Source organism: Suricata suricatta, chromosome 12 (assembly GCF_006229205.1).
Source record: "Suricata suricatta isolate VVHF042 chromosome 12, meerkat_22Aug2017_6uvM2_HiC, whole genome shotgun sequence".
Taxonomy (NCBI): domain Eukaryota; kingdom Metazoa; phylum Chordata; class Mammalia; order Carnivora; family Herpestidae; genus Suricata; species Suricata suricatta.
Window position 1 is genome coordinate 90871645 of NC_043711.1, and position 27406 is coordinate 90899050.

At 48.0% G+C, this 27406-nt stretch overlaps 1 protein-coding gene across 1 annotated transcript in view; it reads right to left on the minus strand.

Moving 5' to 3' along the window:
- The window catches only part of JPH2 (junctophilin 2), a 71953-nt gene extending 49733 nt beyond the window's left edge, over window positions 1-22220 (minus strand). The window contains exons 1-2 of the mRNA XM_029917952.1: window positions 21112-22220; window positions 1-138 (exon numbers count right to left, since the gene is read on the minus strand). The exon at window positions 1-138 is cut by the window's left edge and continues 637 nt beyond it. Of these exons, the coding sequence (XP_029773812.1) occupies window positions 1-138; window positions 21112-21490 (517 nt within the window). The 5' untranslated portion in view covers window positions 21491-22220. The remainder of the gene's footprint in view (window positions 139-21111) is intronic.
- Window positions 22221-27406: the final 5186 nt, after the last annotated feature.

Sequence of the window (27406 nt, forward strand, 5' to 3'; positions counted from 1 at the left end):
CGTTGCTGTGCTCGCTGCGCAGGGACGAGAGCGACGTGCGCAGCGGCGAGCGCACCACCACGGCCATCCCGTAGGGCACGCTCTGGCGCACGCCGTAGCCGTGGCGCATGCCGTTGGTGAACTGGCCCTGGTAGGTCCCTGCGGGGCGAGGAGAGGGGGCGTCAGTGGTCGGCTGCGAGGGCCCCGCGGGCGCGGGGCGAGGGGGCCGGGGCGATGAGCGCGCGGGCGGGAGGTCAGGCGAGGAGGCGGGGGTTGGGGGGAGGGGCGCGAGGAAATCAGTGCACGAGCCGAGCCGTCTGCGCGGTGGGGCGCATATTCCCGGCGGTGGGAGCACGCAAGGTGACGGTGGGCGAGGCGGAGTGAGGTCGTGTGTCACCGTCAGCGTGCGAAGCTGTGAGAGCAGGGGAGGCCCGGGAGTGCATGCGGTGTAACGAGTGAGTGGCCAGGAGTCTGCAGGATGCTGTGAATATTTCTGTGGGTAGGAACACAGCAAGGCCCCAAGTGGGCCAAACAGGGGGAGTCCGTTTTAAAGTGCAAAGGTGTCCGAGCAGATGAGGTTTGGTGAGTGTGACTTTGAATGAGTGCACAGATCTTGAATCATTCGAGAGACTTGCGCGTGAGCAAGTGAGCAAGGCAGGGAGTTGGTGCGGTAGCATGGATATTTCCATCTGTGGGAGTGTGCAGGGCCGTGGAAGCCTGTCGAATCATGCGTGTGTGAGGCAGTGTGCGCGCAGAGGGTGACCGAGATCACATGAGTGTGCTGTCATGAGATGTAACGTAGGGTCATGAGAGTACTTGAGGTCTTGAGTATGTAAGGAAAGGCAAAGTCGGTGAGGGTGCAAAACCAGTCGAGGTTCAGAGTGTGGAGCTGTGTGAGCAGGCGCATCTGTCGATACGAGGCTAAATGCATGTGCATAGTTATCATAGTGTGCAAGGTGATATGAATGTTCAGGCTCATGAGTGGATAAGACTGAATTCACAGAGTAGTGAATCCTGGAGGGCACAGGGCTCTGCTGGAAAGCATGGGAGAATGGGTAACTGTGCAAGGCCGTATGGATAGGAGACTTTTAGGGACTTGCACGTCAGCATCTTTTGACTATATGAGATCATGAGTGTGCCGTGCAGTGTGTACACAGTGGGGTAAGTGTCCAGGGCCTGTGGAGGTGACATCATGGGTGTGTGAGAGGTTCTAAGTGTGCAAGGCTGTCTGAGTGTTAAAGCACAGAATAAGATGTGGCACTTGAGGCTGTGTATGAGGTTGTGGGCAGTAGGGAAACTGAGACCATGTAAGACCGTGAGTGGCGTGTACAAGGAGGCATCAGCAGCGGAGGCCTCACGTGTCCATCACTGTGAGCACGTGAGCTCTGGGGAACAAGAGCCTATGTAAGCAGTCCGCCGAAAGCCAGCTCCTGCCCTCATCTTCATGCCTTTAGTATGTAGAACAGCATCTGCTGTAATGTTCACTGAGTTGAGGGGGGAAATTCAGAGCCTTTGTCATAAGCACAAGCTATACTTTACCCCAGTTAAACAACAAACCAAACAAACAAAAAAACCAAATGGCCTTCTTCCCAGGAAGTGCCCAGGATGGCCAGGTGAGGAATGCCTAAGCTCAGCCCAGCAGCCATGCTCCCATTCGAGCCTTTGCACTGGCTGTTCCCTCTGCTTGGAACTCTTTTCCTCCAGATACCCTACATGTCTCTGCTCAGTGAGGCCTGTCCTGACCACCCTACTTAAAGCTGCCTACGCACGAGCACCCACATATCCCTTCTCTACTGTTTTCTAGAGTATATATCCTCTTCTAACATATCATAGGACTTAATAATTGCATTTATTGCTTTTCTTTCCCCACTAAAACGGAAGCTCCATGAGGGCAGGGATCTTTCCTGTTTTGCTCTCTGATGTAGCCCCAGCACCTGCAGTAGGGCCTGGCGTGCTCTAGAAATATTTGCTGATTGACTGGCTGAGCCTCTCCAGAAACTCCATCTCATTGTGTGACCTTGGGCAACTCTCTTCCTTTCTTAAGGCCTCCTTTGCCCTGTCAATGACGTATTAGACATGAAACTCTCTAAAGTTTGGCCTAATTCTGAGACACTAGCATTCTAGGAGGACCTGCACTGTGACTCTGCAGGGGAAGGACAGCATGTCCCTGTGACTCCCTCCTGCCTGGTCCCTCCCAGCCCAGGCTGCTCCACTTCAGGCCCCTACTCCCACCCCCGCCCCCATTCCCTTCTGCATGAAGAGATCCCATTAAGAGTCATGAACACTGCTGAGGGCTCATTTAAACCTCTCAAAGTTCCTATCAGGTGGGTCCTGTGATGATGCTCATTTATAGGAGAGGAAATTGGTGGTCTGAAAGGTTAAGCGACTTGACCAAGGAAGCAGAATCCAAACCCACGTCTCTCTGATGCTCAGAGTTCACGCTCTGAACTCACAGTTCTCTATCCTGGATGCCCTTCAGAAGCTCTAAAAAATAACTTCTGGGCCTCACCACCAGAAACTCTTGCTTAATTTGTTGCTTGCAGCCTCTCTACAGGCAAGCACACAGCCAGCAGTGAGAGGGACATCAGAGCTCTCTTCCTGTCAAAGACCAGCCATGAAAAACCAGTGACTGTGGAATATGAGCTATAAAAGGGCCAAAGAGAAGGGGAGAGAGAGAAAGGAGATATCACTGGGCATGATCTTGTAGAGGAAGATGCAAATATGATCTCCACGTCACAGGTGGAATGGTTTAGAGAGATTATGTCACTTACCCAAAGCACCTAATAAGGAAGGAGCAGAACTGGGATTTAAACTAAGGTTTAACTCAAGCTGAGGAAGTGGGGAAATGGGTGTGTGTGGCAGGTGCAGAGAACAGAGCAATGAGAGCGTGGTGCAGGGGACGAGAAAGTGGAGAGATGGAAAACTAACATGTTCCCCTTTCCAAGTTCATTCACATGTAGTCACATTATATGGGAGGCAAGGGGACAGATAGATGCGCACAGTCAGAGACACACTGATCTCAGATATCTGATCTGGAGAACCTTGGACAAGTTACTTCTTCAGATTCTCAATTTGCTTATCTGGAAAATGGAAAAATAATACCCACCATCTAGGGTTTGGGGGAAGATTAAAAGGAGACCACAACAAAAAAGGAAACAGCCCAACGTGCCTGGGTTGTTGGTTAAGCGTCCGACTTCAGCTCAGGTCATGATCTCACAGTTCGTGGGTTCGAGCCCTGCATTGGGCTCTGTGCTGACAGTTCAGAACCTGGAGCCTGCTTCCAGTCCTGGATCTCTCTCTCTCTGCCCCTCCCCTGCTCGTGTCTCTCTAAAATAAATAAACATTTAAATAACTTAAAAAAAAAGGAAACTCTCGAAATGTCCATCAACTAGTAAATGGACAGACGTGGCAGCCACACAGTGGAATACTGGTCAGCAATAAAAAGGAATAGACTGCCGGCATATCCAACATGAATGGACCTCAAAAACATGCTAAGTGAATAAAGCCAGAGATGAAACAATACAAACCGTGTGATTCCAATTACATAAAAGCCTGGAAAAAACTAAGGCACAGTGACAGAAAGCAGATCTGTGGTTACCAGGACTGCAGGTGGGAGCGATCCACTGCAGAGGGATACAGGGAACTTTTCTGAATGGACGAGAATGTTCTACACCTCGATTGTGCTGGTGGTTACACAAGTGTCTACATTTGTCAAGACTATACACTGAAAATGAATTTTATTGCATTTATTGATGTGATAAATTAATTAATTTATAAATAAACTTTTAAGAAAACACACACACACCCCAGCACAGCATTCTGCAAATACCCATTGGAAAATCCTGTCAACTCTCCTTTCCAAGTGAATCTGAAATCCAGCCACTTATCACCCCACTGCTGCTAGATGGCAGCCTGAGTCACTGTTGTCTCTCACCTGGATCTTCATCATGGCTGCCACGCTGGTCTCTTCCTGGCCCGTGTGCCTCTATCCATTCCTAACTCGCTAATCACAGGGATTCTACCCAAAGGTAATAAAGTCAAAATCACGATACTGCTCTGCCTCTTCTCATTCAGAGGAGACCCTGAAGTCCTTAGTGATCCATGGACCTGACCTGATCTCACCCCCCTGGCTCCTCTGTCCTCACCTCCCTCCACTCCTCCTTTCCCTCACTCCACTCTGGCCACAAAGGCCTCCTTACGGTTCCTTCCACACTATGAGCCATGCTCCTGCCTCAGGACCTTTCTGTTTGCTGCTCCCTCTGCCTGAAACAGCCTTCCTCCAAAAATCTGCACAGCTCACTCCCAGAGAGGTATTTAATGGTTCCTATAAGACTCACCCAAGGCTGGGGTGCCTGGGTGGCCCTGTCGCTCATGTCATGAACTCATGGTTCATGGATTCGAGCCCCGCGTCGGGCTCTGTGCTGACAGCTCAGAGCCTGGAGCGTGTTTCTGATTCTGTGTCTCCCTCTCTCTCTGACCCTTCCCCACTCACACTCTGTGTCTCTTTATCTCAAAAATAAAAATAAAACGTTAAAAAAAAAAAGAAGACTCACCCAAGGTGACACAGTTAATAAATACACCAAAACCCACATTCATGTCCAGCTGCGCTATTTACTATGCTCAGAAGAAAGACAAATATGTGAAAGGAGAAAGTGAACAAGAATGGAGCAGAGAAGATGGTAAACTGGGAGAAAGAAGACATCTAATCTCTGGCTTGGACACGTTTGTGAAATTAAATCAGCCAATCTACCTTTAGCTTAAAGTTGGCGTGAGATGGGCTGACATGGTCCCTTTAAGCCCAAGAGAAACTGAGATTGCCACAGGAGAGCAGCTCTTGGCCACCGGCTGGGGAGGAAACGGCCAGGCTATATTAGGAAACTTACAAGCAAGTGGCAAGAGGCACAGACACCCAGGGGAGGCTGGGAGTGACGGGGCCCTGGGAAGGAGGAAAAGCCAAGTGCTGGGGCCATCCCCAGCCTGACTCTCTCTAAGACAGGACAGCTCTCCCTGGGGACAGGAAGAATGCAGCATCTGCATCTGAAGAGAAGGAAAAAGAGGACCCTGCCCACAGCCATCTGGCTAAGATGAGCTTTCTGTGGAAGGACATGCCTCCTGATCACCTTTGGGCAGGCCCTCTCACTTGGCCTTATGGACCCTGCAGGGCTCCCCACTGCCCTCAGGGTAAGAGGCAAGATTCTCAGCCTGACTCATCTTGAACAACTCTCCAGTCACATTTGCCTTTCTACCTCAGGACCTTTGCACATGCCCCCCCCCCCCCCCCCCCCCCCCCCCCCCCCCCCCCCCCCCCCCCCCCCCCCCCGCCACTCCACGCCTCTCAGCATGCTCTTCTCTCTCTTCCCCTGGCCAACTTCTTTTGATATTTCAAGGTTTGGCTGAAATGTGACTTCACCCAGGAGGATTTCTTACACCTTGCCCCACCCCACCCCCGAGCACTGCTATATGATGTCATGTCTCCCTGTTCTTCTTGGCACTTTTCCCAATTGCAGTTAAATAACTATTAAAATTATTTGTTCACCATAAGCCTTTCCCACTGGACTTTGGCTTCCAAGAGGGAGGGAGCCATGTCCAGCTTTTTCCTGCTATGATCCCAGCATCTAGCACAGTTCCCAGGCCCAAGGAAGCCATCAGTAAACATCCGATGAATCTGTATCTTCTCTGCAGTGATACCCTTCCATTGTTCCAGGGGCAGGAACCACATTTTCTTTTTTCCTTCATGACTCAGCAGATAGTAAGTTCTCAACAGTGACTGGCAGTGGCTGCCAGTGTATTCAGGTCTAGATTTAGCAGCCCAAACCCTGGGAATTATTGAGGTATATGTAAAAGGCTGGTAGATACAGTCCCATCCCTCAGACCAGGCCCCTAAAGTTAATAAAACCCGAATATCATATTCTCCCTGCAGTTGCCCTTCTGGTTTAGTATGGACTAAGCTGGGTTTTAACCTTGACTCTGACGCCAAATAGTTCTAAAACCTGTGCAAACTATCTAAGCCTACTGAGCCTCAGCTTGTCCTTCTTAAAATGGAGATAATGGTACCTACCTCGGATCACTGTTCATTCACTTATTTGAATTTAACGAGTCTTTGCTGTGGACCCTGAATTCTGGTGTTAGATACTGGGGACACAGTGGTAAATAGATAGACATGATCTCTGCCCTCAAGAGACTTAGAGTCTAGTGGCAAAGATAGACGAGATTTAACCAGCCATCACAGAAATAAATGTTAGGCAGCCATACCAGTGGCGCAGTGATGGTGGCCTAGGCCTTAGGTGTTGAGGGAGGATTGGCTGACCAAGGATTAAGTGAACCATATGTGAGGCGGCTAGCACACAGTAAGTGCTCAATAAAGGCTAGCTTTGGCAGGCCAGACCATTGCCCTGAAAAGCTGGCCCAGAAAAGATTAACTGGAAGTTGAAAAGGAGCTGGGGAGGACAGAAAGAACTCGGAGAGAACGAGCCCAGCTCCGATTTTCCGCCTACGTCTGCTTGCTTGTAAGAAAGCAGGCTTATGCACTGAAATGCCCCGGCTTGCCTGCTTTGGCCACATCTCTGAACCAAGAGGCCTTAAAGCTTCTGTCCTTGGGAGGAAGAAAATTTGGGGGGTCTCTTCATCAGTCATAACTGCCTCCATATCCTCTAGACACACATGACAGAGTAGTTTCTAGAAGCCACATCTATAGCAGAAGATCCACCCTTTGGGGCAGAGCTTATGACTTCACTGACGTGGACACTGGAGTTTTTTAAAGCACCTCTGATGACTTTAAGATGCAACTTGAGTAAGAGCTGTAAAACTCTACATTAACTTCTAGTTAACCAGTAGGCTCCGTTCCTTCTGTCAGACCTGTGACCTGCTGTCCCTGGCAGCTCCCGGTGGTTACTCAATAGCAGATTTCTCCTTTGCAGATGAAACCTCTTTCTGTGCAAGGGCCCAGACCTCTTTCCTGAGCCTCAGAAAGAGGTTCCTGATCCAGGGGCAAATCCACATTGCTCTCGGCCAGACTTCATGTCTACTTACCTTGCCAATGATTGGATTTGATGTGAGCATTTGATGAAATCCAGCATTGAGGAGGGAAAGTTGGCTGGGGGAGGGCCAGGGAGGCAGGAAAGAGTTCCTAGTTCTTATAAGAAGAAACATGTAGACATATACTCTTCTGCTGCCAGATGTTTCCACATGTGGAGGTGACCCCTGCACCTGTGGTACCATGGGGGGAGCTACTGACGATAGAGCAAAACACTGCAGGACCCTGGATCCTTGTTCACATTGTTGAGCCTCCAAGTTAGCCAATCCTGAGACTCCCTTACCTCTGGGTTCTTCTTTATGTGAGATCATGAATATCCTTATTGCTTACATCTGTGGTGCCCAACATGGCAGCCAGTAGACACAGGTGGTTATTGAGCTCCAGGTTGCAAAGAATTAGTACAAAAACTGTAAGATATCTCACTAATAATTATATATTGATTACATGTAGAGATGATAATATTTTGGGTCATGGGTCAAATAAAATACATATTTTTTGGTAGGCTCTACACCCAACATGGAGCTAAATGTGGAGCTCAAATTCAGACCCTGAAATTGAGACCTGAGCTGAGTTCAAGAGTCGGATGCTTAACCAACTGAGCCACCCAGGTGTCCCTAAATAAAATGTATTATTAAAATTATTTTCACCTTTTTAAATGTGGCTACAAGAAAATTTTAAATTGCATTTCTAGCCCACATTGTATTTCTATAGACAGTGCTTATTTAATTCACTTGGAGTTAAGGTTTTCTGTTTCCCACAGACAAAAAAATATCCTAACAAGTATAGGTGTCATTGTTGTGATTTTATAGTTGAAACAATCGAAACTAAGAATTTAAATGACTTGCTCAAAGTCACATAAATACAGCAGCCATTAGTGGTTACAGCCAAGTGTCCTGACCAGTGCTTTCTTCTCCATACCTCTAGGAATCTGAGAACATCCCTTACAAATTAAAGGTCTGAAAGCCCTCATCCAGACCTCAGCTCTGAAGGGAGCTGACCATTTCAGAAACCCAAGGGAAGTCTAGGGAATCCAGAACCCACTTTGACACAGAGAAAAGACCATGGCCCACACCAGTGATACTGCCTCCAAACAGAATGGATACTGAGGACACCACCCACTCTGGCCAGCGACATCTGCCTATTTCCAGGAACTGAGAACAGAGATGGAGAGCGAAGGATCAGGCTAACTCCTTTCCAATGGTCCCCGTTACCTATGGAAGTCCTGACCTGATGGTCCAGTGACTTCATGACCTGGTTCCAATTCACCCTCCCAGTTTTGTCTTCCTAAGTCCACCCAAAAGCCCAGCTTCAAAGTCACCTCCTCCAGGAAACCTTCCCAGGCTATCTTCTTTCCTCCATATTCTCATTGGTTGAAACATTTGTCACGTCTTACCTCTTATGACAGCTATCTTGTCTATATCTTCTTGTCTGTTTGGTCTAATGGCCATCCTTGGTCCTTCTTCAAATCCTCTCTCATAGTGCCAGGTGTCAGCACAAGATCTTTGGACAGGACTATGGAAGTGTCATCAGCAGATCTCAGACAGTATTTAAGATGGAGAATGGCAGGCAGGGGACTGAGCAACCGAGAGCCCAGAGGTCAGTGACTCTTGTCCAGATTCACCAAAATCGGGCCAGGTAAACCAAGACTGCACACAGCAGTGCACAGGCATGCCCATGTGCCACAGATATCTATATAATTCCCTCTAAGTGCAGGGGACCCATTCCAGCTCTACTCTAACCCACCTTGATAAATACCATGGACCCAGTGTCCCTGAGAAAGCAAGTCTGGCCTGAGGGCATCTTTGGGGGCAGCAGTATAATGGAAATTATTTGGGCTTTGGAAACAGAGAGACCTGACTCTGAATATTGCTTTGATTTTCCCCATGTCTCTTTATCTCCACCCCATCCATCTAGTCCAGGCTGCACCAGTTCCTCCTGGTTTACTACAACAGCATTTTCCCTGGTCTCTCGCCTCTCCAGATGCTGCAGTCTACCCTTTGCTGCTGCCAGAGTCATCTTAATAAGATGTAGATCTGATCAGGTGACCCCACCTAAAACCCTGCAGTGGTTTCTGAGTGCCTTGAGGATCGTCTTGGGTCCCTAGGAAGCTAAGATTGCACGTGAATGATTTGGGGGGACTGCTCTTGGGATGGACATCTGTAAGGAAGGAAGCAGGACTCAACAGTAGAAGAAATTGAACTTCTTCAAGTTGAACAAGCCAAGGCTTGTGGTGATCCCATGGGGATCTCTGGAGCTAGTACGGCCCTTCAGAGTTATCCAAGGAGGCCGGGTCTTTGGACTCCTGTATCAAGCAGTCATTAGCTCTGAGTTGCCCACGGAGTTAGGTAACTCCTTTTGACAGATGACAGTGCCCAGCTATGAGCCATCAGCAACCAGTCCTCCTGGCAGCAGGGAGAAGGAGGACGCTGCCCCCGAAGTGTGTCTGAGGGTGTCCTGCAGCATCTACTGCTGGAGGATTTACATGGTTCTCTAGCAGAGATCTCAGGCTCTCAAGAAATGTTGGCTCCCTTCACTTCATGGGAAAGGATTGCAAGGGGACCAGTCATCCCAGTTTGCCTGAAACTGAGGGATTTTCCAAGATTATGACTTTCAGTACTAAAACCAGGACAGTTCCCAGGCAAAGCAGGCAGCTCGCTTACCCTTCATCTGGGTGAGAAGTAAAAATGGTCATGTCGTATTAGCACAATGTTCAACGGTGTCCTGGTAGAATAGCTCTTTGGATAAATAAACAACCCTGATTTGGCAGTGCCAGCCAATTTCCGTCTTGTGAGTGTGCCCACAGTGGCCAGACAGGCTACCAACTTGAACAGCCAGCTTGCAAAATTCCTGAAAAGTTAGTAATGGGCTCTCATGAGATGGTACCCCACACGTAATACAGACTGGCACGTTCCAGATACCTGCAAATGTGCAGCACGCTCATAGACAACTTCAACTCGGGGGTGAGACTATCTCAGTCCCGAAAAGATCAGAGGTGGAGTGGCGCTCCGAGACCATCTAGGTCAAGGCAACAAGTAATCTATCATATGGGCCATCTCTTACCCATACTGTGTCCACAACAGACATTGCTAATCAATCATGATCCTGCTCTGGTTGAACATATGACCCCTTATCGCGTCTGCAGGTAGCTACAGTCAATTAGCTGGTGTTATATATAAGAAAAAGGTGACTTACCCTTGGGAGTAAATGTGGTTCAGCCCCCTTATTTTACAGAGGAGGAAGTTTGCATGCAGAGAGGTAGAGGAGCCTGCCCAAGGCCACACAGCCTGGCCATAGCTCAGCTGGGACTCAAGAACTGATCTACTTCCTTGCCTGCTCTTTCAATCCTGCTTTGCTTTGAACTGCTGAATACCCCAGAATGAAGACGAACAAACGGGAATCTTTTGGGATCTGAGCCTAGATTCTGGGGAACTTTGCTTACAGCCTCCAAACCTTTTTTGTACCCTAAAGGTTTCTTCCTTCCTTCCTTCCTCTCTTTCTCTCTTTCTTTCTCTCTCTCTTTCTTTCTTTCTTTTGAGAGAGAGAGAGAGAGAGAGAGAGAGGCAGAATGAGAGGGAGAGAAAGAATCCCAAGCAGGCTCCAGCCACCAGCGCAAAGCCCAATGCAGGGCTCACACCCATGAGCCACAAGATCATGCCCTGAGCTGAAACCAAGAGTCAGACCCTCAACTAACTGAGCCATCCAGGTGCCTCACCCTGAAGGCTTCTTATATGTGTGCATAAATGTTGTATATGTGTTGGTGGGCAGGGCACTTTTTAAAAATGTATAAAAGTTGGGGTGCCTGAGTGGCTCAGTTGGTTAAGCGTCCAACTTCAGCTTAGGTCATGATCTCACAGTTGGTGAGTTCAAGCCCCACATTGGGCTCTCTGCTGTCAGCTTGGGATACTCTCTCTCTCTGCCCCTCCCCCACTCTTTCTCGCTCGCTCTCTCTCTCTCTCTCAAAATAAATAAACTTCTAAAAAATTATAAAAGTCACACATGCTCATTCCATAAAATTCAAACAATACAGGAGTATTTAAAAAAAAAACTTGTGTATTTTTTCCCGGGAGAGGAGGGTGGGTTATCATTGTTAACAGTTGAGGCCCCGATAGGTCCTTTCTGCTCATTGACAAGGATATACATATAACATATAAACTAAAGTTTAGCTGTTCCCCCACTCTACCTTTGGCCCCATCACCAAAAACATTGCCTAGCACATAGTAAGCACTCAATAAACCTTGTTCTCTGGCTTGCCTGCAAGGTGGCACCAAAGTCCCTTCCCACGGTTCCCAAATTCTGCCACCCATCAGAGCTCCACTGTCCCTGGTTTCCCAGGGTCACCGTTAGGCCATCCGAAACAGAAGCTGGCAGCATTTGTGACCAGCTCCTGGGAGCAGGGTCGGGTTACAGCCAGTGTAGGACCAGTCCCCGCAGCCTGCCCGCCTCCACCGCCCCCACATTCAGAGGCTGCTACCCCGGATGACACACCACAGCTCACACCAGAAGCAGAGGATTAGCCAGACGACATCATCTAGGTGCTACCAGCCCTGGGGACAGGTTGTCTGGGTGAAAGCGCCTGTGCCAAGCTCTGAGTCAGCTCTGTAACCCTGAGAGCCTGGGAAACCAGAAACAATTGGGTACAGGGGAGGCAAAAAATATCAAGGGGAAAGAGTCTGGGTTCAAAGGAGGACCCCCATGGTCATTTAGGGACCCTTTCTTTTTTAAAAAATATTTTTAATGTTTATTTTTGACAGAGAGAGAGAGAGAGAGAAAGAGAGAGACAGAGCCTGAGCAGGGGAGGGGCAGAGAGAGAGGGAGATAGAGAATCGGAAGCAGGCTCCAGGCTCCGAGCTGTCAGCACAAAGCCCAGCACAGGGCTTGAACTCTCAACTGTAAGATCATGACCTGAGCCAAAGTCAGAGGCTTAACTGACTGAGCCACCCAGACACCCCATTTCAGGCCCCCTTTCATGCTCAGTCCTGCCCACGACCCTCATGCCCAGATGGCATGCAATGGGCATCTCTCAGCCACGATGTCCAACCCCGAGCTCCTAACCTTCCCTGTTCGAACTCTTGGCTCATCTCAGGTCAGAGCAATGCCGTCCTTTTGTGGCTTAGGCCAAAGCCTTGGAGCCACCCTCCACTCCTCTTTCTCTCTCTCCCCCGTCCAATCTATCAGCAAAATCTGTTGATGCTGCCTTCAAAACAGATCCAGAATTTAACCACATTTCTCCACCTCTGCCACCATCACATGGTGGCCCAGGCCTGTATTCTCACCTGTCAGTAAGCTCACTAATTTGTTTCCCTGCTTCTACTCTCTCTGCACGACCTCCTCTCCCTAGTCTCTCAACACAGTAGCCAAAGGAATCCCTTTGAACAAGATCTGACCATGTCACTCTTATAGGCCTCATTTTTCTCAGAGTAAAAGCCAGATTCTTACAATGGCCTAAAAGACCCTGCATAAACTGCCCCCTTGCCACCCCTTCCCAGCAGGAATAGTGTATATATAGGTGATGTGGTGCCCTTCTCTGTGCATCCCATCGAGGGTCTATATTGTAAGGTTGTCCTGTCATCAATGATGTGAAATTTGGTCACTTTGCTAAGATGGTACCCATAAAGGACTCAAATTTAATTAAAAATAAAAGTCTTAAAAACATCATGTATGTAGAGGCACCTGGGTGGCTCAGTCAGTTGAGTGTCTGACTTCAACTCAGGTCATGATCTCATAGTCTGTGGGTTCGAGCCCTGCATCAGGCTCTGTGCTGACAGCTCAGAGCCTGGAGCCTGCTTTGGATTCCAGGTCTCCCTCTCTCTCTGCCCCTCCCCTGCTTGTGCTCTTTCTCTCTCTCTCTCTTTCTCAAAAAATAAATATTAAAAATAAAAAAACACACACTGTGCATGCCAAATGGAGCATTTTCTGCAGGCTGTGGGCAGCCCTCAGGCCTTGGTGGCCCCAGCTCTACGCTGTCCAGATGACAGTCAACAGCATATGCTTGAATACTTCCAGGCTCAAGGTGCTCACTGCTTGCCTGGGGAGAAGAGTGTTCTGGAGTGCCCGTAGCCCCTGGATCACTCTATGGATTTTTCCAGGTGGCTCTGGGCCAGTCAGCTCTCAGTTATAAAGGAACGAGTAGGGGTTCTGGATGCTTCAGTTGTGACCAGACCTAACTGTCCCCCTACTCTGTGGCTCTGGCTCCTGAGGGATAGACGAGAACAAGGATAGCCCTCCGGTCTATGGCAGGAAGCAACACCGCCCCCCGGCTCAGCCTGCACCCCAGCCTCACCCAGAGCCCTCAGAAAATGAGGCTCAACATTCCTCACAAGGGTGTGGCAGCAAGGGCTGATCCAGGGGACAGCTGCTGGGGACACGGAATTAGCAAGTTCTGGAAAGAAGCAAGCCCTGTGAATCCCAAGGGCCTGGCCTTGGACAGGAGCATGTGTGCAGAGATGTGGCCAGTTGGACACACACATCACAGAAAGCAAAGCTGCAGAGAAGAAAGACTACTTGTGTCCACTTCCCTGTTTCGCTGAGGGTCTGCTCTGCTCCCCCGGGGTCCCAGAAAAAGCCGAGACGCTGTCAAGACAGCAGCTCAGCTGGCTGTCACGCTGGTCCCCTGGCTGTGAACCGGGACATGAGATTTTCAAGATGAGGTTAAATTATGCTGATTCTACATTCGAAATGGAATCATGCCTGGCATGAGTTCCATCGACACTGGCAGGACTCAAGGCAGAAATAATCAAATCAAAGTCTGAGCTTATTAACTGCTCCCAAGTCAAATGCTAGTTTCTGTGCGGAAACAGTCTTCCCAAAACAGCTATGGTTCAGGCCATCCTGAATTAGTTCAACCCTCTAGACTGTGAAGGAAATGCGGAACAGGAGAATAGCTTCAGTGCTTTCTATGTGCTTTTTATGTATTATCTCATTTCATTGTTTCAAGCATATGTTGAAGGAGATTTTGATGTCCCTAACGAGAAAAAGGAAATGGAAGCTCAAAGAGGTGTGTGGTGTGCCCACGTTCATAGATTTAAGGAGTGGCACAGCGGGGATTTGAACCCAGATCGGGCTGTTTGTAAGCCCCATGTGCTAAGTACCACACATACCCTCTTAGGACTAACACACTTGATTTTTAAGAGCAATCAAGAAATTTTAAATGAAAAGATGTTCCTTTTAAATCTGAAAAAGAACAAAAAAAATCCCACTATAACTAAGAAATTAATTTAGCAGGGTAAAAGAATTCAAAGTCAATGACAAAAATAATTGCATTCTATAACCTAACAATGAACAATTAGAAAAATGAAATTTAAAATTCCATTTACAGTATCATTTAAAAAACTTGTTAATTTTATTCAGTGAAAAAAATGTGCAAAACACTGAAAACTCCAAAACATTGCTAAGTGAAATTAAAGACTTAAATAAATAGGGGCATATACCACATCCATGATTGGAAGTCTCACTGCTGTTAAATTATCCATTCTCTATAAATTGATGTATAGGTCTAAAGCATTTCTGTTTAGTTTTTTTGTAGAGCAGGAAAGAGGCAGATAAAGGGAGAGGGAGAGAGAATCCCAAGCAGGCTCTGCACTGCCAGCACGCAGAGCCTAATGCAGGGTTCAAACTCATGAACTGTGAGATCATGACATGAGCTGAAATCAAGAGTCACTTAACCTACCAAGCCACCTAAGTGCCCCTAGGTCTAAGGCATTTTTAACTAAATGCCTATCAGGCTTTTTACTAGAAATGAACAAGCTGATTTCATAATGTATGTAGAACTGGAAGTGATCTAGAAGAACCCAGCTTTAAACAAAAAGAGCAAAGTTGGAGAATTTACTCTGATTGTAAAATTTACTGTAAAATTGACATAGGGGTGCCTGGGTGGGTCAGTCAGTTAGGTGTCCATCCAACTCTTGAATTTGGCTCAGGTCATGATCTCATGGTTAATGAGTTTGAGCCCCTCATCAGACTCTGAGCTGACAGTGCAGAGCCTGCTTGGAATTCTTTCCCTTCTCTCTCTGCCCCTCCCCTACTTGTGCGCTCTCTCTCTCTCTCTTTCTCTCTCCCTCAAAATAAATGTAAAAAAATAAAATTCACTATAAGAAAATAAAGTAAAATTTACTATAAAATTTTTGTTACTCAAGTAACAAAGGCAACATGATATTGGCATAAAGGTAGACAAACAGATCAGTAGAAAAGATATTCCTGTGGAGAATGAATGAACGAACGAATGAGTGAATGAATGAATGAATAAATAAATAAATAAATAAATAAATAAATAAAGTTGCTTCAAGGAACACATATCCCAGGCACAGAACATGGGACACTAGGTATTGCTCAGACCCAGATCCTGGCAAATTCATTTTACTCTCATGTTTACAGTCAATTGGGCTAAAATGAGCTTCAGACATCAGCTTTAGGCGAGAGAAATAAAATTGGATCCAGAGAACAGATGCTTGGGCTTTTGACCCAGCTGTCATAGTTAAACATGTAGTAATAATAATAATAATAGCACTAACCCACCTGTTAAACTCTGTTCTAAGCGCTTTATTCTATCAGGGCAGAGTTTAATTCTCTCAACAAGATGGAATAAAAGAGGAAATAGCCAGTACTGCATATAGGAAGGGAAATATTATTTTGCAGTTATAGATTTCAGTTTTACAGGTGTGTGTGTATATCTAGAATTACAATATGAAATACCAGAACACCTAGGTGGCTCAGTCGGTTAAGCCTCTGACTTCGGCTCAGGTCATGATTTTCACAGCCCGTGGGTTCGAGCCCGCATCGGGCTCTGTCTGCACTGTCAGCACAGAGCCTAGAGCCTGGAGCCTGTTTCAGACTTTGTGTCTCCCTCTCTTTCTCTGCCCTCACTCCTTTGCTCATGCTCTGTCTGTCTCTCTCTCTCTTTCTCTCTCTCTCTCTTTGCTCTCTCTCAAAAATAAATAAACATTAAAAAAATTTTAATAAAAGAAACGCAAGTGAAACATCTAACTTATGGTGGGTTGGAGTCGTAAAGATGTAAACATCACTAGGGTAGTCAATGAGAGTGTTAAGAAGCCTGAATAATACAATGCGTGTAAGACTCAGCACAGAGCCTGGCACAGAGTAAAGACACAGTAAGCAGTTCATGCAGATACGGCCATTGTCAGGGCCTGCTTCCCGAGCATTCAGCCTTGTCAGAGCTCCAAGCTCTGCGCTTAGAAGGTCCTGCACTTGGTTTAATGCTCTGTTGCTGTGTTGAAATTCTTAATGATTTTGAAGGAAGGGTCTTGCATTTTCATTTTGCACTGGGTCTCACAAATTATGTAGCCAGTCTTATTTTGTATAGTTGTTTTACTGTTCATTAAAAATAGTTACACTGTGAAATATTTATCACTTACTACCATCTGATTCTATGTCTGCCTCTTACCAACTAGAGGACCATGAGTGCGCATATAGTACTTAAATCCTCTGTCTCCGTTTCCTCGTCTGTAAAATTGGGTGACCATGAGGTTGTTGGGAAGGTTTAAATAACACCGCACATCCCATGCCAAGAACAGCACCTGGCACATAGTAAGCACACCAAACATGTTAACTATTATTATTGCCATCAGCTTCATGAACAAACTCAACCTTGGGCCTGATTTTTCCACTGCACATTTGGGGGAGGGGACTACTGACTAGATGAGTAAGTAGTTCTAGAACTTATTTGAGTGCCAGATCACGTTGAGAATCTGGTGGCTCTCTGAGGACAAACACAGATAGTCCCACACTCACGTCCACACATATTGCCTGCACCCTGATGGGCCTCTGAGGCCAAGGCACGGGCCCCAGAACCTCAGAAAGCAATGATCGCCAATGGCCCTTCCAGTCCTGGAGGCTGTGGGTCTCTGGGGTGGAGACAGGCCGTCAAAGAGCATTGCTACTTAAGGCCTGGGTGTATGCTTGCTTTGGAGCTCTAAGTCAGCAGCTATTTTTAGTTTTGCTATATATGGCCAGGGCAGGAAGAGGGCTGTCGGGGGGAGGGGCGCCAGGAGGTGTAAAGCAGGGTTCGGGCCCAGGAGCACCTTGCCTTCTCCAACTTCCCCTTCCCAAGGGAGAGCCGGAGAGCTTAAATGACCCCCAGCTGAAGTGACAGGCATGGAGGAGAGGGAGAGTCTGAGGACGTGGGGATGACAGCGGCTTGGATGAGAGTTCCACATCAAGTCACTTTAGAATAGTGATTTTCAAATGTTTTTCACCATGACCTGCAGTAGGAAATGCATTTTTACCACATCGTATAAGACATATACAATGCATGTAAACACAGAAGGTTTTATACACACACACATTATATACGTACATATATCTTCAGCTGAACAAATGTTTCAGGAAACACTCTGATTTTCTGTTCTGTTCTTTCATTTCTAAAAATACAGGTCATGACCCATTAAATTGATTTTACCACCTATTATTGGGTCAATACCTCCAGTTTGGAAAACTTCCTTTGATTTATTTATCTAGTTTTATAAATTTTTTAGAATGTTTATTTTATTTATTTTGAGAGAGAGAGCAAGCGAGCAGGGGAGAGGTAGAGAGAGAGGAGAAAGAATCCCAGGCAGGCTCCATGCTCAGTGCAGAGCCCGATGTTTGGCTCAAACTCATGAACCGTGAGATCATGACCTGAGCTGAAATCAAGAGTCAGACACTTAACCAACTGAGCCACCCACGTGCCCCTCCTTTGGCTTAGAGGAGCCAGTTACCTGCGACATTTGACGGCAAGGCAAGATGGAGACTGGAGGAAATGCAACGTATTGTCCCTTTGATCAGTACTTCCTAAAACTGGGGATGAGATGCAACTTTCAGCTTTATCTCCTGGATGGCAGTGAGTTCTGGACCTCCTGATTTGCATGCACTGTTCCCTCCACCTGGGACACTCATCTCCCACCCTGTCACATGGCTCACTCCATACTTCAGAGCCCAGCTTGCCACTTACTCCAGGGAGCCTTCCTGATTGCCTCAGTCTGATTAGTTACCCACCCCTTCCTCCCTTAGTTCCCAGTACTTTCCTGTGTAGCACCCAACACACTATAGTACGATCTCTTGTTAGATTCTCTGGAAGATAGGGACCTTTTCCATTCTGTTCATTTCTATGCTCCTCCCACCCTCCAGCACTGTAGTATAGCGCTGGCTTCATAATAACCACTCAAAACATACTTACTGAATGAATTAATGAAAGTGAATAGTAATTATAACAATTACCATGTATCGAGTATCTGTTTATCCCATGAGAAATCTTATGCGAGATTAGCATAAGTCCATTTTATTGGTGAGGAAACTAAGGCTCCAAGAGATTAAATAATAGGTTAGAGCCAAGGTAGAACCCAGGGCTGCCTGACTCCCAGCCGTTTCTAATCACAGGATCTAATTTGTCCACATTCTCTTCAGCACTACCCAGGATGGGGCAAAGGGCAGGTCCTTAACAAACCCTCAGGGAACTGATGACAGGTTGATTAAGGAGATTTTCCGAAGCAGCAGCCACATCTAATTTTGGAGAGTTGCACCTCGTGTGTGGCTTGGGAGAGATCTGTGAGGTTTCCAGGGCCCCTGGATGTGGGGCTGTCTCGTTCGGAAGAAGAGTCTGGGCCTCTGACAAACCAGAGGAATGGGTCTTCCAGTTACCTAGCCTGAAGAGCTGTGCAACCCTCAGAATCAAGCCCAGGACCCTGCGATGCCTGCGTGACCTGGCTCACACTGACAGCTCCAACATCAACCCCTGCCTGTTCGCACTCCACGCTATTCCTGGCCCCCGCCCCCCCGCAGCGTTCTCGCTGCTCCTCAGACGTGCCAAGTCCAGTCTTGCCTCGGGGCCTTTGTGACCATCATTCCTTCTGCCTAGAAGCCGTTACTCTCTCCCTAGTCCTCCCATCCGGCTTCCCAGACAACACTATCCAAAAAGTCACCTCTTCCTTGTCTGCTATGTTTTTCATAACTTTGCTTGCCCACTGCTCCAGCTGCTGGAACTTGCTGTAGGATGGTGCCGGACCCACAGCTGGTGCCCCATGATATTGGCTGCATGAATGAATGAATGAATGCATGAATGGATGAGTTTCCCGCTTTAAGACATTTTAGGGAAGGGACGTTTGGCACGCCATGCACCGCTCTGCTGCTTGTTCTGACACCCAGCAAGCACTCAAGGGTCATCTCCCTCTTGTAGCCAGAGAAGCTGAGGCCTGCTCTCTACTTGTCCCTAGTGCTCAGCTCAGTGTCCACCATAAACATCCAGTGAATTGAACTGCGCCAAATTGCAGAGATTCAGCAAACGGCTGAAGGTCACCAAATTAGGCAGCGTGGAGCCAGAATTTGTCCTCAGCACTGTCCAATTCCAGCCAGTGCTGTGTAGCCACCACTGCACCACGGGAAACTCCAGGAACACAACCTCATTAACACGCAGATGCATTGGAGCAGGGGTGCTCACCACTCACCAACGGGCGGCCCAGCCAGCAGCCCGTCCTGTACGTGAGGCTGCTCTGCGTATGCCCACCAGCCTCAGCTTGAGCACAGCTTCTGCCCTGGGCTGGCTCATCCCCCTTCCTGCCCCTCCCAACCCACTCTGGGACTGCCCACTGCCCACCCTGTCACAGTAATATAATGTACTACAAATGCATTGGGCAGATGCCAAAATATATAGTTCTGACTTATCTGTGTCAGCTCCTCTTCCCAATGGAATTATCCTGAGCTGGAAGGAAACTAAATGATCACTTAAAGCAGGAGCCAGCCAATTCTCCTATAAATAGTTGAATAGTAAATAGTATAGGCTTCGTGGGACAAAAGGACATTATGTAGGGACTTTCGTACAATATCCACATGTCACCAAGTAGTGTTCTTCTTTTGATTTTTTCAATTATTTGAAAATGTAAAACCACTCTTAGCTCACAAGCTGTACAAACACAGGCAGCTGGCCAGTTTGGCCCACTATCTATCATTTGCAAGCACCTGAGTTAAAGCATTACTTCTTAAATTTTAATGTATGTGAAACTTTCCAGGCGGGCTTGTTAAACCAAATGCCCGGGCCCACCCTCAATATTCAGATTCAGATTCAGAAGGTCTAGCTGGGGTCCCTGATTTTGAATTTTGAATTGGTGGACAGATGATGCTGATACTGCCTGTCTCCTGACCACACTTTGAGCAGCACTGACATTCTAAAACCCATTTTGTGGATGACGAAACTGAGGCTCAACTAAGTGATATGTGTAGTCGTACCCAATGGATGATATGATGATATCTTCTCTGCCACTCCCCAGGGACGTTTGCCACAGAAAATTCCTCTCCATCTCCTTCACCCACCAAGCACGCTCATGCTTTTGAGCTTCTTACTCATTCCTCTCCCCCACTTACACCCTCTCTAAAGCAATTTTCCCAAGAAGATCCAGTTCAGATGTCACCTCTTCTAAAGCAGTCCCTTATCTCCTCAAATCTAACTCTCTGCCACAGCACTCTGTACCTACTCCTATATAATGACTTGTCTAAAGCCTATCTTTGAAGCCTTGGGCTGTATCTTATTCCTCTTTATAGCTAACTTTTTATAATACCCATCAAATAGGAGGTGCCACAGAAATACTCCCTAAATGAATGGATGGATGGATGGATGGATGAATGGAAAGATGGGAGGATGGATGATGGGTGGATGATTTGATGGGTGCATGGATGGATGGATGGGTGATTGGATGAATGGATGGGCGAATGAATGAATACTTCATGGTCTATTGCTTGAAAATAATTTTCATGGCAAAGTGGACATTAGACCCAAATTCTTCTAGAGCACAAGCCAGAGTATATTCCCTGGTTGTAATGCTAGCATGCAAACAGTGGTAGTTAGGTTTTACTGAATGTGTGTTGAGTGTGTATATATACAGCAGATCTTGTCCTAAACACTGCTGCCAGGCCTCTCAATGGCCCTGTTATTGGCCCCACCTTCACTAATGAGGAAATGGATTCTGAGAGAGGTAGGGCAGCTTGCCCGGTGCCACACAGCAAATAGCGTTCTGGCCCCTCTGATTCTGTGTCATGTTGCCCCTCCCTCTTCCCACCCTCCACCAGTCTCCCTCACTCATCAGCCCCTGCTAGCTCTGCAGGCCCCAGACTGGGCTCACCTCCGTCTGCATAGGTCTCGGTGCCGTAGCCATCCTGCAGCCCGTTGTTCCAAGTGCCCTCATACTTGGCACCACTGCTGCTGCTCTGCCGGGTTCCGTAGCGACCCTTGAAGCCGTGCGTCCACTCGCCCTTGTAGAGCCAACGTCCCTTGGTCTCTACGCCCAGCCCATGCCGTTTGCCCTGGCTCCAGTATCCCTCGAAGGTGTTCCCGCTGGGCCAGGTGTAGACGCCCGCCACTTCGAAGCCAAAGTTCCAGGAGCCCGAGTATTCGCCCTGGCCCTTGGGGCCCGTGCACAGTCCATGTCCGTGGGCCTTCCCTCCCTCCCAGCCCCCGCAGTATGCCCCGCCATCATCAAAGTCAAAGCGGCCCCCACTCATCTCATCGTAGCCCCTGACAACCTCACCGTCCTCCAGCTTGGGGGAGAGAGGGCGATGGGGGGTGCCAGCGACACTCTCCAAGCACACTCAGGGCTGGGCGCCCCTGACTCACCACTGTGCCCCAGGAGGGGGAAAGCAAGATGCCACCAGAGGCTGAACGAGCCCAGGAGCCAAGTCAGCACTGAGTCGGCTGGTCAGTGCCATGCCTGGGAGGCCCCCACTCAACCAGCCAGAGGAAGGCTGCCAGTTGGGAAGGAAGCAGGAGGGCAAGATTCAAAGTCTCCATAGAGCGCCCCAAGTCTGGCTTCCCAGGAGTCAAAGGAAAACTGATGTGATCCCTTTAAGAAGCACAGTGAAAGGGGTGGGGTGGAGGGGCCCCCAGTCTGTTTCAAAGAGGAGAAATTCCTCCCGGTGACAGCCCCCAGCCTGAGGCTGAATTCCTGCAGCCGGCTGGCCCCCTTCTCCACCTAGTGGGTGTGCGGGGCTGTCCATCTCCCAGCCGCTGCCCCGCCCCTCTCCGATCCTGCCCTCCTCCTGGGACGGAAAGGTCAGTGTTGCCCTAACAAGGCCATTGGATCTCTGAAGCTGCTCCCAAAATAACCCCCTGGCCAGCCCAGCCTCCTTCAAAGCGGGAGGGGTGTTTCAAATTGGGCTAGTGCTCCAGACCCAGCCGAGTGGCTGGAGGGACGAGGAAGGGCAGCGGAGAACCAAGTGGAGGCAGCTGGGACAATTCGGTGGCTTTTCTTCCCCTGGATATGAGCTCTGTTCTACCTTCAGTGTCCCCAGCTGGAGTCTGCAGGAAGAGACCGGGCTGAGGGATCCGGGAAGGGAGGGGGAAGGAGGACTAGCGGAACACCCAGTCCTGGAACACTTAAAATCCCCCAGAGCAGAGCGATTGGCAAATCTCTGCCCCACCACCACTCACACGCTCTAACAGGCCCCAGGGCTATCTGCGCTGCCAGTGCCATAAAGGAATCTGGTGACCTAAAGAGAAAGGAATGGGCACTGTAGCACATATGCTTTTGAAAGCAGAGGAGGGAACTTGGGAAGAGAAATGAGGTTCTGGAAACAAAGTCTGGTAGATGGAGCAAATCTGAATCCAGGGCTCACGCACAACCCCCGATCCCCCTCTGCACCCCTGGGAACACCTTGCAAAGAGCCTGGAAAAGGCACTGATGGCTTCTTTTCTCTCTGCTCTGAGGGGTGAGGAACCTGTCTTTCTCTGTCTCTAAGACACAGGGTTGCTGGTTATTTGGAATGAGGTTGTCTCAGCAAAACTCAAGGATCACGACTTTTAAAAATATCCTCTTTCCAAGCTCTCTTTTTCTCTGGTGTCCTAGAGCCGGAGAGGCCAGACTTCAGAAAGCCCTTGGGGCAGGGGCAGGAGTGAGGGCCTGGGTGGATTCTCAGCATTCAGGTTCCCACCAAACTCCAGTGAAAGAGACAAATGAATCTCCGTGACCTAAAGCTAATTGGCCAGGACTAATGATTGGAAATCCCAACTGAGCCCAGGGTTAACGGGAGCATAGAGTAATTCTGGGAAAGGTAGGAGACACCAAGAACAGGAAGTGGGTGGGGGCAGATGTAGACATACGGAGAAGGGGGAGGATAGAAATCACTTAAAAGGAAGCCCAGAAGGCGTTTGAGAACTACTGGACTATTAATCGACTTCAAACTTCTCTGACATACTCCAAATCCCACCATGACTCAGGCCACTGTGGAAGATGTGTTCTTGTTTCAGAAATGGACTGAACATGTTCTCTCCCTTCATCCCAGCCTCTTACTAGTTCCTTCACTGTTAAAGAGCCCCTTCTGGGTCCATGTTTCACCCCCAGGCAGAAATGCCCAGCCTCTGAGCTCACTGTCACCAGCAGCTTGCTGAGTGGACAGGCAGTGAGTAGCAGTGGGTGAAGACTGCATCGTCTAGGTGTTTGACTCACTGTTCAGCCAGTGAATGGATTTGACTGACAAATTCCCTTCTAAGAACGTGCCTCACTGCTGACCCCGGAGAGCGCTGCTGTTGCCACTTGTCAAGGAAGTCTCTGAGAGGGGAGAATGGCTCAAAGTGGAAGTTAAAGGGGTTCAAATTGCCCAAGTTCAATACTCTTTGTAGTTAAATGCTGGGCAAATCACCATAATCCTGTTCTAAGGCTGGGGGGCTGATGTGTCCTACTGAGCTGTTCCACCTGATAAATTTAGCCACTGTTCATCTGTGCAGCTCCCAATGTGGTTCCCTACCAAGGGTGGGTACACATAAGATTTAAATTCAACACTTGTTGAATTTAAAAACATAAACAGATTCCAGAGCCCCCTCCCCCAATCCCAAATCAATGATAGGTTGTTCTGGGAAATGGCTCAGGTAGTTTTATTCTCTTTAAAACTCCTCAGATAAACCTTTATCAGTCAGTGAAGCCATCTGACTTCGGCTCAAATCATGATCTCTTGGTTTGTGAGTTTAAGCCCCACATGGTGCTCGGTGTTGACAGCTCGGAGCCTGGAGCCTGCTTCAGATTCTGTGTCTCCCTCTCTCTCTGCTCCTCCCCTCCTTGCACTCTCTTTCTCTCTCTCAAAAATAAATAAAGGTTAAAATTAAAAAAAAAAAAAACTTTCTCATACAGATCTGAGTCATTACTGGTTAAGAACCACTGTATGGGGGGACCTGGGTGGCTCAGTTGGTTAAGCGTCTGACTTTGGCTCAGGTTATGATCTCACAGTTTGTGAGTTCAAGCTCTGCTTTGGGCTCTGTGCTGATGGTGTGGAGTCTGCTTGGGATTCTCTCTCCCTCTCTCTCTGCCCCTTCCTCACATGCGTGTGTGCTCTCTAAATAAATAAATAAATACACAACAACAAAAAAGAATCACTGTATGTTTTCCAATTAAGAAACTCTTTCTTAATAGCATTTACATATACATGAATCCGGTAACCTATGTGTATAGGTATAAGGTCGATAGTTGTGGAATTAGGTGTGTGTTCAAATCCCAGTCTGCCACTAACAAGGAGTGACCTTGGACCAATTGTTAATTTCCCTAAGCCACAAACACTTCAACTATAAAAGTACCTTCTCGAAGGATTATTAGTATTCAGGATAACAGTATCTTCCTTATATAGTTGGGTAAGAATTATGTAACTTGGTATCTAAAAACGCTTAGGACACACTAAACACCTAACAAATGTTAGCGATAATTAAAAATTATCCTCACATAACTTGCTCTTCAAATGAGAATGCTTAGTAAGATAGTCACCAGCGAGGTAAGACAGTCACCACCTAAATACCAAACACCTTGATATTGAAGCATTCCTTACTCTTCACAATCCACGTGTACTCAACCTTGTCCTGTGACTTTTCACTTTTTAAACTGATAAACCATATCATTGGTAAAGGGACACTTTGATTTCTTAAAAGTTTAAAGAAATTTTTTTTGCCAAATTTGGTACTCGCCTTCAGTGATTAATGTCCGGCTTCCGGAGGAGCGCTCATGCTTTTGCCCTTCCCTTTAAACCAAATGCATTTCAGGGAAAGGGCGACCTCTTGAGGCCATCTGTGCCTGCCGGCAGATTGTCCTTAGGAAAACTAGGTTCCTCAGACAGAAGGGAATTTTCTAAACTTGTAATGATTTCTAAACTGCTTTTAAAGGTAGCTGTCCCATTCTTGCTTTTTCCCAGGTCTTTCCTTGCTCCTTGGTGCTGTTCTTTGATCAGAGAGGACAATCATTCGCTTCCTCTGTTTGCTTCTCACTTAGCAGGTGTGATTACTTCCTAGAGATTCTGGAGGGGGCGGGGACCCGAAGATCCAGAAGAGAGAGAGGGGGCCTGCACCCAGAAATCCACTTGAGTACTTCTCAGCCACTGAAGACTCAGCTGAAGAAGCCCTGCCCCCCAGACAAGGTTCCTCCAAACTAAGTTGTTTGAAGCAAGGATTAGCTTCATTCCAGAACACAGCAAGAACCCATACTAAGTCCCTGACACTCTGGCCCAACCTTGTCTGGCCAGTGCCTGCACATTGTAGGTGCTCACCTTTCCTTCTCTGCACCACTTGGTAGCTTACAACTCTCTTCTTAGTTAAATGCTTTTTGACTTGACTGACAGGACTGCTCTCTTGATTCTGCTCCTGCCTCACTGGCTTCTCTTACCTAGTCTCTGGCTACGTCCTCCTCATTCCGCTGACTTCCCTACCGTGGGAATGTCCCAGACCTTGGCCCTCGGTCTACATTCACTTCCTAGGTGGTCTTCTCCAGTCTGAGCTTTAAATAGCATGCATATACTAATGGCTCCGAAATTTGTGTCTCCAGCGTATGCCTGCCTCTCTGCTGATCTCCAGTCAGAGGTCACCAGCTCAACATGGCCACAGGGTGCCTCCTAAGCACCTCAGATGACAAGGGCAAAATCAGAGTCCCAACTACTCCCGTATCTGCTCCTCCAGCCAACTCCCAGCTTCTGAAAACCGTTGGAGTCCTTAATTTCAGTCTTTCTCTCATACCCTGTTCCAATCTGCGAGCAGATCCGCTCAGCTCTACCTCCACAATAGTTCCAGAATACATCTTTTTCTCTGCACTGCCAAGTGTCCAAGCCACCAACAGCCATTGCCTGATTTACCGTGGTAGCCTGATTGCCTTCTTGCCTCCTCTTCCCCTGCTTCCCTGGGTCCACAGAGCCAGTGCCCTCCGTAAAGGCCAGTCTGATACCTCTCCTCCAAACCGCCCAAATGGCTCCTCACCTCCTTCAGGAGTCACAGCCTTTAAAATGGCCTCCAAGGCCCTCCATGATGTGCCCCTGCCCCATGCTTCTGTGCCCTTGCACGCCTCAAGCCTCACTGACACCTCTGCTGTTCCGTCAGGAATGCCCTTCCCTCAAATATCCACGAGGCTCACTCCCTCACTTTCTTCAGGTCTCAGCCCAGATATCACCCATCTCATCACAGAAGCCTCTCTGACCACCCAGAGAACAGCCCTGCCCTCTCCCCGAGCCTTTATAATCTCAGAATCCTCCTCTCTCCCCTGAGGGCAAGGATGTCTTCTGCTTACTGTTCAACTCCCAGCACTTAGTATCACGTGCCTGATGCTGTAGGCACTCCAGGAATATTTGTTGAATAAATGGGATGAATGACTGGTCTATGAATAGTTATTAAAGGCACACTGTCAGGACACTACTTTTCAAAACAGAGTAAAATTCCTCAATCCACAATCTGGATCCATCTCCCAGGGTGCGTTCAAGAAAGGTTTCTTCAGAGCGCCTGTGTGGCTCAGTCGGTTGAGCCTCCGACTTCGGCTCAGGTCATGATCTTGCAGTTCATGCGTTCAAACCCTGCGTCAGGCTGTGTGCTGACAGCTCAGGGCCTGGAGCCTGCTTCAGATTCTGTCTCCTCCTCTCTCTCTGCTCCCCCCCCCACCCCGTCCCCGCTCACGTTCTTTCTCTCAAAAATAAATAAGCATAAAGGAAGAAAGGAAGGAAGGAAAGAAGGGAGAGAGAGAAAGAAAGAAAGAAAAAGATTGCTGCAATAATCTGCACTCACAGGTCAATGTTCCAGTGAGGGACACTCCTATGAAACCTGGCCCAACTGGGTCGGAGCAGAATAAGTTTTAGCCTCAAGATTCATGTTTTGAGAAGGTTTTGACCAAGGTGTAAATACTTAAAATTGATTTCCATGATATCTGGAATGCTTAGCGTTCATCTAAGCTTGGATTTAACAGGTTACTCCGCCATTGGAACTTTGTCCTGACACCACTCCTAATGATAACTGTGAAAGGAAGGTGCATCTTTCTTCATTCCCTGGTGACTGTTCTGTTAACATACAGAATTAATAACCAGGCCACCAGATTGAAAAGCAAACTAAAAAGGACTTAAGAGACTTTAAGACCATCTTTATTCAACTAACACACTAAGCCCGACCTGCTCCACTCTCGCCAGTACAAAAGGTAA